Source organism: Podarcis liolepis (genome assembly GCF_965112155.1).
Source record: "Podarcis liolepis genome assembly, chromosome: 13".
NCBI lineage: Eukaryota > Metazoa > Chordata > Lepidosauria > Squamata > Lacertidae > Podarcis > Podarcis liolepis.
The window spans coordinates 6,523,968-6,537,490 of record NC_139573.1 but is presented as its reverse complement, the minus strand read 5'-3'; the positions used below and the strand labels follow the sequence as shown (position 1 = coordinate 6,537,490).

The 13,523-nt window shown below is 49.6% G+C and overlaps 1 protein-coding gene across 7 annotated transcripts in view; it reads left to right on the top strand.

Annotated features, from left to right (window-relative positions):
- Positions 1–1,993, top strand: part of CARMIL3 (capping protein regulator and myosin 1 linker 3) — an 88,088-nt gene extending 86,095 nt beyond the window's left edge. For 3 of the 7 annotated variants that reach the window (XM_083472469.1, XM_083472465.1, XM_083472466.1), the window contains 2 exons: positions 1,044–1,160; positions 1,284–1,993. In XM_083472469.1, coding sequence (XP_083328595.1) covers positions 1,044–1,160; positions 1,284–1,411 — 245 coding nt within the window. In that variant the 3' untranslated portion in view covers positions 1,412–1,993. The remainder of the gene's footprint in view (positions 1–1,043; positions 1,161–1,283) is intronic. The other 4 variants (XM_083472470.1, XM_083472467.1, XM_083472471.1 and 1 more) reach the window with 2 other exon arrangements.
- The last annotated feature ends 11,530 nt before the right edge of the window (positions 1,994–13,523 follow it).

Here is a 13,523-nt window from a genome sequence, read left to right as displayed (position 1 = left end):
AGCGGGGTCCAAACTTGCCCACTTCTCACGGGGGCCAAATGGGCACCCCCAATGGGAAGGCGACCAGCAGGGCCCAAGCGCAACAGCAGCGCTGCCCCCCCCGCAAGCCCAGAGTGGCAGGAGTCAAATTGGGGGTGGGTGGGTACAGTGGGAGGGCACCCGGTATGTCCATGGGCTAGTCATTGGGGAGCAGGGCAGCGTGGTGCAGTGGTTAGAGTGCTGGACCGAGGCCTGGGAGAGAGCAGGGTTCAAATCGCTACTCTCAAACTAATCTCGCGGGGTTGTTGTGGCAATAAAATGGGAAGGAAGAGAACAATACAGGCTGCCACTCCTTGGATGAAAGGTGGGATATTAATAATAATGATGATTTTATTAATTAACGTGCTGCCCATCCAACGGGGTTTCCCCAGCCACTCTGGGCGGCTTCCAGCAAAATACGTAAAACACCAAATATTAAAAACTTCCCTATACAGTCATACCTCATGTTACGTCCGCTTCATGTTACGTTCTTCAAGGTTACGTCCTGCAGTGACCCGGAAGTACCGGAAAGGGTTACTTCCGGGTTTCTCTGCTCGCGCATGCGTAGAAGCGCAAAATGACGTCACACGCATGTGCATAAGCGGCGAATCGCAACCCGTGCGTGCGCAGACGCGCCGCTGCGGGTTGCGTTCTTTTCATGTTGCGAATGGGCCTCCGGAACGGATCCCGTTCGCAACCAGAGGTACCACTGTATAGATCTTGCATGAATCCTCCCTTGAGAACACTTTAAATTATTTTTAAAGTGTTGTGATATATCACGTGCCAGTGGTGGACTTTGGGCTCTCCCATATCGGTGGTGCCCTCTGCAACGCTCAAACACCCCACCTCTCGCACTCCATTCCGCAGAATGGCCGTGGCGCCCCCGCAGCACAGCCCATCTGACCACGCTACCTGAAAACCTCCTCTGCTCACGCGCAGAACGCTTGGTCCCCGTGGCTAACTTCCTCTCATCTCTCCCTTTCTCCCCGTCCTCCTTCACCACCTTCCTTCCCCCCCCCCACCAGGTGCCAGCGACACACCCCTGCCTGACCCCCCTCCCGCCCCCCCTGAATGCGGCCTGCACAGCTGGAACTCCCGCCCCACTGTTTCCCACCCTCTCCTTCCTCCGGACCGGACCGCCGGTAAGATTCCAGCGCCTACCTTTGCCCCGTAGCGTGGGGGCCGAGGAAAACGATTCACGCTCGGTTTTTTCTCCCCCCCCCGCCCCACTCCTCTCCCCCCTTCTCCCCCCGGCAACATTACAGCTCCCTCTTTCTTCAGGAACTCCCGAATCTGGGACAGAATGATGGACAGGAGATCCCTCGACGTCGCTGCTGCCGCCGGAAGCTGCGATGCCCTTTTATCTCCTGGTGGAACGAGTGAAGAAACATGAGAGAGGCGGGCAGAGGTTTGGGGAGCCCTCCTCCCACTGCCCTCCGCTCTCCCCCTCCCTCAGAAGAGGGGCTGACCTCCCGCCCTAGAGAAACTGTCCGTCAAGACCTGTTGGGTCTCCAGTGCTGCTGACCCCGACCCCAACCACTTTTCCTCCTTCCCTGCCCTCCTCCGTTTGTGCCTGTATCCTTCCCTCGCTTCTGGGTCGGAGCCACCCCCCCGACCCTCGTGCCCCAGAGGGATTAGGGACACCGCCGCCACCCCTTTTGAAAATCGGGGGGGGGGTGTTAGAGAAAGAAAAGCCACAATGAACCCCCCCACACCTCCTGCTCCCTTTCGCCCGTAATACTTGGGGTGTTGTCGAGACTCGGGTGAAATATGCACCATTCTCCCCTGCCCCCCCAGCCGCCTTTGCTGCCCCCCCTCCAAAGTCCTCTCCATAATCTGCCGGCCCCTCGCATTTCGCGCCTCCTCCCCTCCTCCCCTACATTCTTACCGTTCTATTTTAAGCTTGTACAAAAGGGAAAGAGAAAGAGAATCATAATAAATTATATATGGAAATAAATAAAAGCGAGAAGCTTGTCGGATGTTGCTGGGGGGGGGGAGTCCTGCCTGCTTTTGGGAACGCACCGGGAAGGAAAAAGACCCTCCCTAGAACTGTAGCGCTGGAAAGGGACCATGAGGAATCGTTCACGCAACGTGGGGCCACGAGTCCGAGTTTAATATCCCTGCCCCCTTGTTACCTACAGAGGCATTCGCAAGTCCAGCGGGCAGGTCAATAATTTGAGTTTCCTTCCTTTTGAGCAGGGGTGGGTCACTATGCCAGTTTCAGTTTCTCATGGAATTGTCGAGTTGGAAAGAGTCCCAGGGTCATCTAGTCCAGCCCCCTAAAATGCAGGTGTCACAGCTGAGTCGTTCCTGGCCGGTGACTATCCAACCTCTCTCTAAAAACCTCCAGTGAAGGAGAATTCCCCACCTTCGCAGGTTCTCTCAGTTTCACATTTTTCAGCTCCCCACATTTTTGCACCTGTTTGCAATTTATACACTTTAAAAAATTCTCACGCCCTCAGCCTTTTTGTGCAAATTTCTCCTACTGTTTTATATGCAACTTGGCGTTTTTGCAAGGCGATTCGCCCTGATATGTTGCCTTTTCGTCTGTTGTTTCCATGAAGCTGCGTATTGACAGGCACACTTTTTGCCCTTGTGCGCACACATTTTTGTACGCCTCGCTTGGCCAGAGACCAGCGTTGCAAAATTCGGACAGGTGCGAATTTCAAAGGTTCCCTGTGTGTCATTTCGCACATTGCTCTGGTGTCCTCGAGATGCGAACTGAATCAAAGGCCTCTACTTTTGAGCAAGGTCTGTGGCTGACCGCTGATTAAATGGCTATTGAGCTAACTTGAGGGTGAGGAGCTGTTGTAAACAAAAATTGCCCTTTTCCCTTACGGGGTATCCAAGAGCCCATATAGAGTCCTTACATAGGTTCCCTATTGGTAGGAGAAAATAACAGAGGTCAACCAGATAATATTGAGAAGCAAAGCAGCTAGTAAGCCTGATCTTTATTGATCTGTTGCAACAGGGTGCTCCCCTCACCCGCAGGAGAGGAGGAGGGACCCAGAAAAATGGCATGCAAGGCCTTATAAAGACTTTTGAAATTGACACCCTGTAGAACAAGACCACCCCCAGAAACATCATACATACGTCACAGAAGGGGTGTAACCTAAGACCACCCTCAGATACAGCACACCTACATCACAGAAAAGGCGGTCTAAAACAGAAATTTGAATATTGTTTTTCTCCTGTTGTTGTTTATTTCCTGTCTGGCAGGTTACTTGATTGGATTGCCTGGGGAGCCCGGCCATTCTTTTGTAGTGATAAATATTTATTTCCTGGGCCAGGTCACAGGCTCACACCCTATTCATATCTTAAATGTGTCCTTAAGACAGGATTTGTGAGGAAAGAGACAATGGGGAGGTTTCCCACTTTGACCTCGCAGAGAAAACATTTGGTCAGTTTAGGAATCAAAATGGTTCCAGGTTGGTCTTCCTGTGCTGATCTATGTACGTGCTTGGTTGGTACACTTATGAACATTACCATATATCTAAGACCATAAAATTCCTATCACAGGAGCCTGCACTGAAAATTTCTGCTTACCCCAGTTTCCTTTTTCCAGTATAAGAAGAGCCCTGCTGGATCGGTGCCTGTGGCCCATCTAGTGGGAAACCTGCAATCAGGATTCGAACACAAGACCGCGTTCTCCTCCTCTGGTTTCCAGCCACTGGCATTCAGAAGCATCTCTGGCTCTGAGTGCGAGTCCTTGTGTTTACGAGAGGAGAAACGCTTTCTTTCGTCTGTGAATAATTTTATAAAGTTCTATCATGTCGCTGCTTGCTCCTATTCTCCAGACTAAAACGTGGAGGAAAACTCCGGCCGAAAGCAATCGGACGCTGGTGAGGGCTTATCCCTGAGCCTCCTTAGTGGCAGCGAAGGCAGAAAATAAGGCATATTTTGCTGCCTCCATTGATTCCTTCTTGTGCCGTCCAGCACAGCTTTTCTGGGTAGTGTGGGTCTCTTACAGTCCAGCCCAAAGGACTACGAGAAAATTGCTTTCTTGACTGTGCTATCACGGCAGCTGAATCCACCTCCCACCCATCAAGTAAGACAAAAAAATATTTGCAAGTTCCTGGTTTCCCAGGCCAGGTTAATCACACCTCTTTGTCCCGACCAAGAACCTAATGCATTCCTGGATGGTTTGCCATTGTCCACAGGATTATATCTGTCTGGCACCCATTTGCCAGGATGCCAGTGATTATCTCTTATGCCAGGGGTCTGCAACCCGCAGCTCCGGAGCTGCATGTGGCTCTTTTACACCTTTGCCGCGGCTGCGGGGCGGGTACTAGCGAGGGGAGGAGGCACATTGTGCGCCCCGACACTCCCCACTGTGGCGGGCGCTGTACTGGCTGTGACGTCGCATGGGGGCGGTGCGTGCGTTAGTCACGCACTGTCCCGACGTCACCTTCCCACCCGCTGTCAGATCGCGGCTCTGGAGATATATTTGTTTTAAATGTCGCAATGGTTTTGCGGCTCCCAGTTTGTTTTTTCTTCGGAAATGGGTCCAAGTGGCTCTTTTTGTCTTAAAGGTTGCAGACCCCTGTCTTATGCAAGAGGCTGCTGTGTACATGATTCTAGGTTTCAGGGATTATGGCTTTTTCCAGTTCCCCAAGTCTCCCCTTCGGTAGCCATCTTTTCACTGAGTTGAACAACTGCTGGAGATTGTGTGGTGTCATGTGTTATGTGGTGCTTTGAGGAGACATTGTGGGTGAACAAAGGGGGGTGGGTACACACTGCGTGCTGGAGGGGCAACCCCCCCCCAATCATTATAAAAATTCCTGTAACAATGTGACCAGAGGAAATAGCTTTGAAAACGAAAAGGGTGGTAATACAAAGGGAGGAAAGTGGTTTTTCCCGCTAGGCCGATGGTCCCGCTAGCTAGGGATGATGGGAATTGTAGTCCAACAACAGTTTGAGACCAAAGGCTGGGAAACCGTGGTCTAGGCTCTACATCTGGAAGAGATTGATGCACTTGGAGGGACTCGCATCCAGAGGCCCCCTTCTGCTCCCTTGCCTCCTAGCACTCCCCCCAGTAATGCCACTGTCCCCTGGAATAGGTTGGAGGTCATGCTGCCTACTTTCGGAAGTTGTAAACTGCCCCTAACTCTGTAGGTCTAGGGTTGCCATGTGTCCTCTTTTTCCAGGACAGGTCCTCTTTTCCAGGCTAAATTTCTTTCTGGGTGGGATACACACACACACACACACACACACACACACACACAGTGGTGCCCCGCAAGACGAATGCCTCGCAAGACGAAAAACTCGCTAGACGAAAGAGTTTTCCATTTTTTGAGTCATTCCGCAAGATTTCCCTATGGGCTTGCTTCGCAAGACGAAACATCTTGCGAGTTCTTGCGAGTTTGTTTCCTTTTTCTTAAAGCCGCTAAGCCATTAAAAGCCGCTAAGCCGTTAATAGCCGCTAAGCCGCTAATAGCCGTGCTTCGCAAGACGAAAAACCGCAAGACGAAGAGACTCGCGGAACGGATTGATTTCGTCTTGCGAGGCACCACTGTGTGTGTGTGTGTGTGTGTGTGTGTGTGTGTGTGTGTGTGTGTGTATTTGCCAAAATGTTTTTGGCTATACTTTCTGGATGAGACTTAGACATAACTGGTGGTTGAAGACTTGCTTTCCTCTCCTCTTCTCCTCCCCCCCTCAGAAATATATCACAGCTTCTATCGCCTACATATTGTAAAGGTAAAGGGATCCCTGACCGTTAGGTCCAGTCGTGGCCGACTCTGGGGTTGCAGCGCTCATCTCACTTTATTGGCCGAGGGAGCCGGCGTACAGCTTCCGGGTCATGTGGCCAGCAGGACTAAGCCGCTTCTGGTGAACCAGAGCAGCGCACGGAAACGCCGTTTACCTTCCCGCCGGAGCAGTACCTATTTATCTACTTGCACTTGACGTGCTTTCGAACTGCTAGGTTGGCAGAAGCAGGGACCGAGCAACGGGAGCTCACCCCGTTGCGGGGATTCGAACTGCCGACCTTCTAATCGGCAAGCCCTAGTCTCTGTGGTTTAACCCACAGCGCCACCCGCGTCCCTTAATTCATACCTAATTCAGCAGGGACCCAGAGACCAACCCCTCCCCCCAAATTTGGCATTTGATTTAACATCACGGTGCCAGTTGCTGAGTGCATGGGTCAGTGCAGCTAACAGGCCCCAAAGAAGAGACCCTTCCCCAATCTGGTGCCCTTGAGATTACTGGGGTTGCAGCTCCTTCCAGCGCCAAACATCTGGAAGACCCTGCGCTTGGGAAGGCTGGTTGAGAGATAAACAACATGGCTGCAGTGCCACCAAATGGCCAGCAGGTGGCAGGAGCGGTATTGTTAAAAGGAAGGCATAGAATTTGTTCTGCATTCTTCCTTTCAGGTTTTTTCTCTCCCTCTCTCTCTTTGAAATCTCCTCTTTCCCTCTTTTTTCTTTCTCTCTCTCCTTCTGCTCCACTTACTCTTAAACATGTTCTCTCATGGGACCCTCAGGCCATCACGGAGCAGAGAAAACGGCCTCAGGCGATCTCAATACAGGCCCATATTACATACTCTGGCCGGCAGTCACTCTCTCCGAATCTACCTGCAAATCGATTCTTTGAACAGGAGGTGTCCAGTTTCCGTTCTCTCCGTGTCTCTTTGTTCCAGCATTAAGCCCATTTCTCCACATTATTGCGGCAATTTACAAATTCTCTTCTAAAAACTCCTCACAAAAATTCTTCAGCCTTTCTGTGCAGATTTCTTCTGGTAACCTTTTTTTCGTATGCAGCTTTGACCAAGGTACACACTGTACAGGCAATTTCTCCTAACGGGGTGCATATTTTTCTATGTCATTTTCTTCAGTGCGTTCATTATTTTATGCTTTCATTCCCTCTAATACATTCATTTTTGTAAACCCTTGTTGGCTGGAGAATGGCACAGCAATTTTTGGATAAGTGCGAATTTCAAAGGAAGGCTGAGTTTTGGTTCTTGTGTTGTTTTGGAGAGCACAAATTGGGTCAATTTGGCTTTAAAGGCAAATTTCCTGTGGAGGAGACACACAAAGAAAGGGCCTCAGAAGATGATCGCAGAGTCCCGGTCAGTTCATATGGAAAGAGGCGGCCCTTGAGGTATTGTGGTCCTGAGCCATTTAAGGCTTTATAGGTCAAAACCAGCACTTTGAATTGGCCCTGGAAACTAACTGGCAGCCAGTGTGGTCTGACCAGGATTGGTGTAAAATGCTCAAACTGTCTTGCTCCGGTGAGCTGCCAAATTTTGCACCAGCTGAAGTTTCCAAACCTCCTTCGGAGGCAGCACTTTGTATAACACATTTCAGTCATCTAACCTAGAGGTTACCAGAACCTAGGTGACAGACATTAGACTATCCTTTGTTATAACGTAATTTTTTATTGAATTTTCAAAAAATTAACATATATAGTTTAATACATAATAAATTTGTCTTTTTGCGAGTTCCTACCCCATTTTCCAGCGTTTTAATTCCCCCCTCTGCTGCACAATGCCTTATTTTCCTTATCCCGACACATCAATACTGTATTTTCTAATTCCTTCCGTTGCTCATATTTCAAATCCTGCTCTCAAGTCCATCACGCTATAGCAGGGGTCAGCGAACTTTTTCAGCAGGGGGCCGGTCCACTGTCCCTCAGACCTTGTGGGGGGCCGGACTATATTTTGAAGGGAAAAAATGAACGAATTTCTATGCCCCACAAATAACCCAGAGATGCATTTTAAATAAAAGGACACATTCTACTCATGTAAAAACATGCTGATTCCCAGACCGTCCACGGGCCGGATTGAGAAGGCAATTGGGCCAGATCCGGCCCCCGGGCCTTAGTTTGCCTACCCATGATCTATAGCATTTCCTTAAATAGTCCCAAAAGGTCTTCCATTCCTCCACAAAGCAATCATTGTTCGATTCTCTTATTTTAGCTGTTAACTTCAGCCATTTTGCAGAGTCCAGCACCTGACTTTTCTGTTCTTCTTTCTTGGGCACCTATTCTTCCTTCGATTTTTTGTGCATTGAGAATCCTAGAAGCTGTTGTTACGTGCACAAAGAAGTTAGGCTATCCTGATTGAAATGGGACACTCTTGCAACAATCCCTTCCCAATCACCAACCTCAACTATCTAGGTACTTTTCCCCCCAGATAGGCAGATATTTTGCTGCTGGAGCAGAGTGACCCCGCCTCCCTCTCCAGCACAAACTCAAGTTGCATAATATCTAAGGCAGGCCAAGTTATTTTGGCACCGGGACGCCAGTCATTCCCCCAAGTGCCTGTCTCACTCCCAGGTGGGGGGAAAATACAAATACAGCAATAATTAGCAATTTGCTGCCTTTTGGTTTTAGAGGTCTCAAACTATCTGCCTGGGGTGGCTGCCTCACTCCTAGAGCCGGCCCTAAAAAATCAACATATATATCATTCCTGCCAGATTTCCTAGGCTCAGGGGCAAAATCTGAGCCCCCCCAAACTCTCCATTTGGGTCTTTGGACTCTCCCCACCCTCTAGCCTCTCTCCTCAGGCCCTGCCCCCTCACCTATCCAGCTTCACACCGTCCCTGACCATTTTTCCACGTGGCCAAAGTGTTCTCGAAGCTACGAACATGAGTTTGACCAAATTGCGGGAAGCAGTGGAAGACAGGAGTGCCTGGCGTGCTCTGGTCCAGGAGGTCACGAAGAGTCAGACACGACTAAACGACTCAACAACAACAACATGCTGGAACTGTAAGCCAGCAGAAAGTTTGCCCATGGCCCCTTTAAGAGCAGCTTAATTTGGGACACCCTATGGCACAGGAAAAGGGATGTGTGTGGCGCTGTGGGTTAAACCACAGAGCCTAGGACTTGCCGATCAGAAGGTCGGTGGTTCGAATCCCCGCATTGGGGTGAGCTCCCGTTGCTCGGTCCCTGCTCCTGCCAACCTAGCAGTTCGAAAGCACGTCAAAGTGCAAGTAGATAAATAGGTACCACTCTGGCGGGAAGGTAAACGGCATTTCCGTGTGCTGCTCTGGTTTGCCAGAAGCGGCTTAGTCCTGCTGGCCACATGACCCGGAAGCTGTACGCCGGCTCCCTCTGCCAATAAAGCGAGATGAGCGCCGCAACCCTAGAATCGGCTACGACTGGACCTAATGGTCAGGGGTCCCTTTACCTTTACCTTATGGCACAGGAAGTAGCTTTGGCGGCTTAAGGGCTTTTTGTGGTGGTCCTGGCAAATTTGGGACGATTGGGAGCTTTGTCACTGCTGTATAACAGTCCCTACGAACAAATCAGAACAAATGTGCAGCTATAATGCAGCCTCTGTGATATAGTTCAGCAAGCAGATCAGGGCGAACGCTCAATAAATAGGTCATTTGTTTGGGCCAGGCCACAGCCGCGAGCGAGCTTTTGAATTTTTCAAGACCCTTCTGAAACTGGAGGTGGAACAACACGAGAGCGTGCGATGAGCGTGCTGGATCAGGCCAACGACCCATCTAGTCCACCATCCTGTTCTTGCGGTAGGCAGCTGGATATTCCAGTGGGAAACTCGCCCACAGGATCCGACCACAGGAACCAGTGTCGGATTTACGTATAAGCCAACCAAGCTATAGCTTAGGGCCCCACTCTCTTGGGGGCCCCCAAAAAAGTTAAAGGAAAAAAACTGGATGTACATTTCCAAAATATGAGATAAAAAAACAAACAAAATAAAACCTACATACAGCAACAGTGTTTTGTGTTGTGCAGGCTCCTGTGATGTAAGTCATGGGCCCCGCCTGCTAGCCTGCTCCCTAAAATATCACTGGTTTGCTCATTTCTATACACAGTGTTAACTTGCTTCTCAAACTTAATCCGTTTTGGAAGTCTGTTCCAAAACCAAAGCGTTCCAAAACCAAGGTGTGCTTTCCCCTAGAAAGTTACAGTGGTACCTCGGGTTACATACGCTTCAGGTTACAGATCCCGCTAACCCAGAAATAGTGCTTCAGGTTAAGAACTTTGCTTCAGGATGAGAACAGAAATCATGCTCCGGTGGTGCGGCGGCAGCAGGAGGCCCCATTAGCTAAAGTGGTGCTTCAGGTTAAGAACAGTTTCAGGTTAAGAACGGACCTCCGGAACGAATTAAGTACTTAACCTGAGGTACCACTGTATTGCCAAATGCCAATGCTTTTGCATTATTAAGTTTGTTATGAATAAAAAATCATTTTAAGTTAGAGCTTAATAATTATTTCACTATTAATATACTTCCTCTTAATTGTTTTTCACTATTAATATACTTCTTCTTCATTGTATTTCAGTTTGACAATTACTTTGATAAAATACATAATTTGTTATGTGCAAATGGCTTTAGATACCTGTTAGGTCCATAAATGACCATATAGCATATAATCAATACAAAAAAAACAGTGACAATTTGTTGTTGACAAAGGACAGCTGGACATATCAAGGGCCCCATTCCCTTCAGTAGCTTAGGGCCTCATCAAACCTAAATCTGGCCCTGATAGGAACCATGTCCCCTCCTGAGGTTTTCAGCAGCTGTGATTCAGAAGCATCTGAATTTGGTTTTGTAGAGGTGCAAAGGAAGACTCTGAACACAAGGCTCTCGTTTTCCTTCTGCTTGCCCTGTCTCCTGCCAGCTTCAAAACCAAGAGCAGGGTGTTATGCCCTTCTGGGTAAAGATAATAATAATAATATATTTTTATTTATACCCCGCCCTCCCCAGCCAAGACCGGGCTCAGGGCGGCTAACAACCAATAATAAAAACAAGTTAATTAAAATACAATTTAAAAGATTAAGATACAACATTAAAATGGATGCAGCCTCTTCATAGGAGGAGAAAGGAAAAAGAAAGAGAGGGAGGGAGGGAATCAAACTGATTCCAAGCCAAAGGCCAGGTGGAACAACTCTGTCTTACAGGCCCTGCGGAAAGAAATCGGATCCTGCAAGGCACTGGTCTCATGAGACAGAGCGTTCCACCAGGCTGGAGCCAGTGTTGAAAAGGCCCTGGTTCTGGTTGAAGCTAATCTGACTTCCTTAGGGCCCGGGACCTCTAGGGTGTTGCTATTTATGGACCTTGAGGCTCTCCGTGGGGCATACCGGGAGAGGCGGTCCCGTAGGTACGAGGGTCCTAGGCCGTGAAGGGCTTTAAAGGTCAAAACCAGCCCCTTAAATCTGACCCTGTACTCCACCGGGAGCCAGTGCAGCTGGAAAAGCACTGGGTGAAGATGCTCCCATAGCAGATACGCTCAGGAAACCATATGTTGTCCTGCAAGAGGTTCTCAACCGTTCACAATCTGCGTTGGCAGCTGCAGGGTGGGAGAGAAGGAGCTGCACATCTCATGGTGCCTTAAGGAATTATGTGCGCGCATGGATGCCAGAAACCTTGTCTCACAGCACTTGAACCCGGGTCACCGAATGAAGCTGAGCGTCAGAAGATTTGGGACAAATAAAAGAAAGCACTTTTTCACATGCAGTGACTGGTGTAGGGCGGGAGACTCTTCATCTCAGGGTCCTGGGTTCGAGTCCTCCCTTCTCCCCTTCCCCACCAATGTGATGTCACAGCATTAAAAGCTTCCCTAAACAGGGCTGCCTTCAGATGTCTTCTAAAAGACAGCTAGTTGTTTATTTCCTTGACATCTGATGGGAGAGTGTTCCACAGGGCGGGTGCCACCACCAAGAAGGCCCTCTGCCTGGTTCCCTGTAAGTTCACTTCTCGCAGGGAGGGAACCACCAGAAGGCCCTCGGAGCTGGACCTCAGAACGATGGGGGTGGGGACGCTCCATGAGGCTTTGAGACCCATCGGCTGCCCTCACCTGGCTTAGCTGGCCGGTTTGAAGCTGTTTCCCAGGGTGTGACCACTGTCACATGCTGGCAGCTTTTAGAAACCACAGGTGAGAGCTGAGTGGGGACCAAAGGCAGGCAACCCCCCCCCCCGAACAAGCATGACATGTCCCCCACTACAGGGACTAGGTAAAGGTAAAGGGACCCCTGACCATTAGGTCCTGTCGCAGACGACTCTGGGGTTGCGGCGCTCATCTCGCTTTACTGGCCGAGGGAGCCGGTGTACAGCTTCCGGGTCATGTGGCCAGCAGGACTAAGCCGCTTCTGGCGAACCAGAGCAGCACACGGAAATGCTGTTTACCTTCCTGCCAGAGCGGTACCTATTTATCTATTTGCACTTTGACGTGCTTTAGAACTGCTAGGTGGGCAGGAGCAGGGACCGAGCAACAGGAGCTCATCCCATTGCAGGGATTCGAACCGCCAAACTTCTGATCAGCAAGTCCTAGGCTCTGTGGTTTAACCCACAGCGCCACCTGTGTCCCTTACTACAGGGACTACCCCTCCCCTAACACCCCATATACCCCACATATATGCGGTTCTTCTTCTTCTTTCTTTTTCTTCTTCTTCCTTTTCTTCTTCTTCCTCTTCCTCTTCTTCATCTTCTTCTTCCTCTTCAATCCCCAACATGCCACTTCTTCACACCAATTGCCAGTTTTCATGCCTCCCCACCCCCAGTCTGGGGTCGCTCCTTGTGGAATTCCTCGCTACCCCTTTTTGCCTTAACCCTCCTGAACAATTAGGTATTGTCTGCAAACCTGGCTCCCTCGCAGCTCACCCCTGGCTCTGGATTATTTATGAACAAATTAAAAAGCACAGGCCCCATTTCCTATCCTTGGGGAAGCCTCTGCCTTCTACGTCCGTCCATGGGGGGAAAAAACTCCATTTATTCCTGCTCCCTCTGCTTCCTGCTGCTTAACAAATTACTGATCCACAAATGGAGCTTCTTCTTTTACCCCACGAATGCAAGGGTTTGCTTAGGAGTATTTGCTAAGGGACATAATTGAATTTTCCTGCGAGATGTATTATGTTCTGAATTCGATTAGCTGTCAGAAGGGGACCCATCGCTCCAACCTGCGTGGAGGAATCTTCCCCCCTGCTGTTTCCATTGCTATCCCCTGCTATCCTGGCAGCAATTTATCAGCACAGCACGGCGGGGAGGTCTGTTCTCCAAAGTTAGATTAATGCTCAGCCTGCCAGCTGAGCGGAGACTTTGTAGTGAAAGCAACTTTATTAGCTCAGCGCAGCTTTTTTGTGTGGGATCGCCTCAGATATATGGAAACGCAAATCCCATTCCAGAAAAAATATGTGTGCTGTTAAAAAGTCTTTTGTCTGTCCTAAATTTACTCATGGGATGACCTAATGATGTACTATTAGAGGGAGAAAAATTATTATTATTATTATTATTATTATTATATCCTTCCTGTCCAAGGTCACTTAGGGCAAAGTGGGGATTTGAACCCTGCTCCCCGAGGTTCCTTGTCTGACACTCTAACCACTACACCACACTGCCTCTCCTCTTTATGTCCGTTCCCTGCACAGCGTTACGGATCTCCAGCGGGTGCCGTCAGGGTAAGGACTTTTGGGAATAAATCTGCAGTCCCACTCAGCAGAATGAGCAGAAGCGCCCCCCCCAACACAGCAGGGCAGCTGTCCTGCCATATTGTGATATAAGGAGGGGTGGGGGGTGGGGAGGGGGGAACTGGATTCAATTAGCT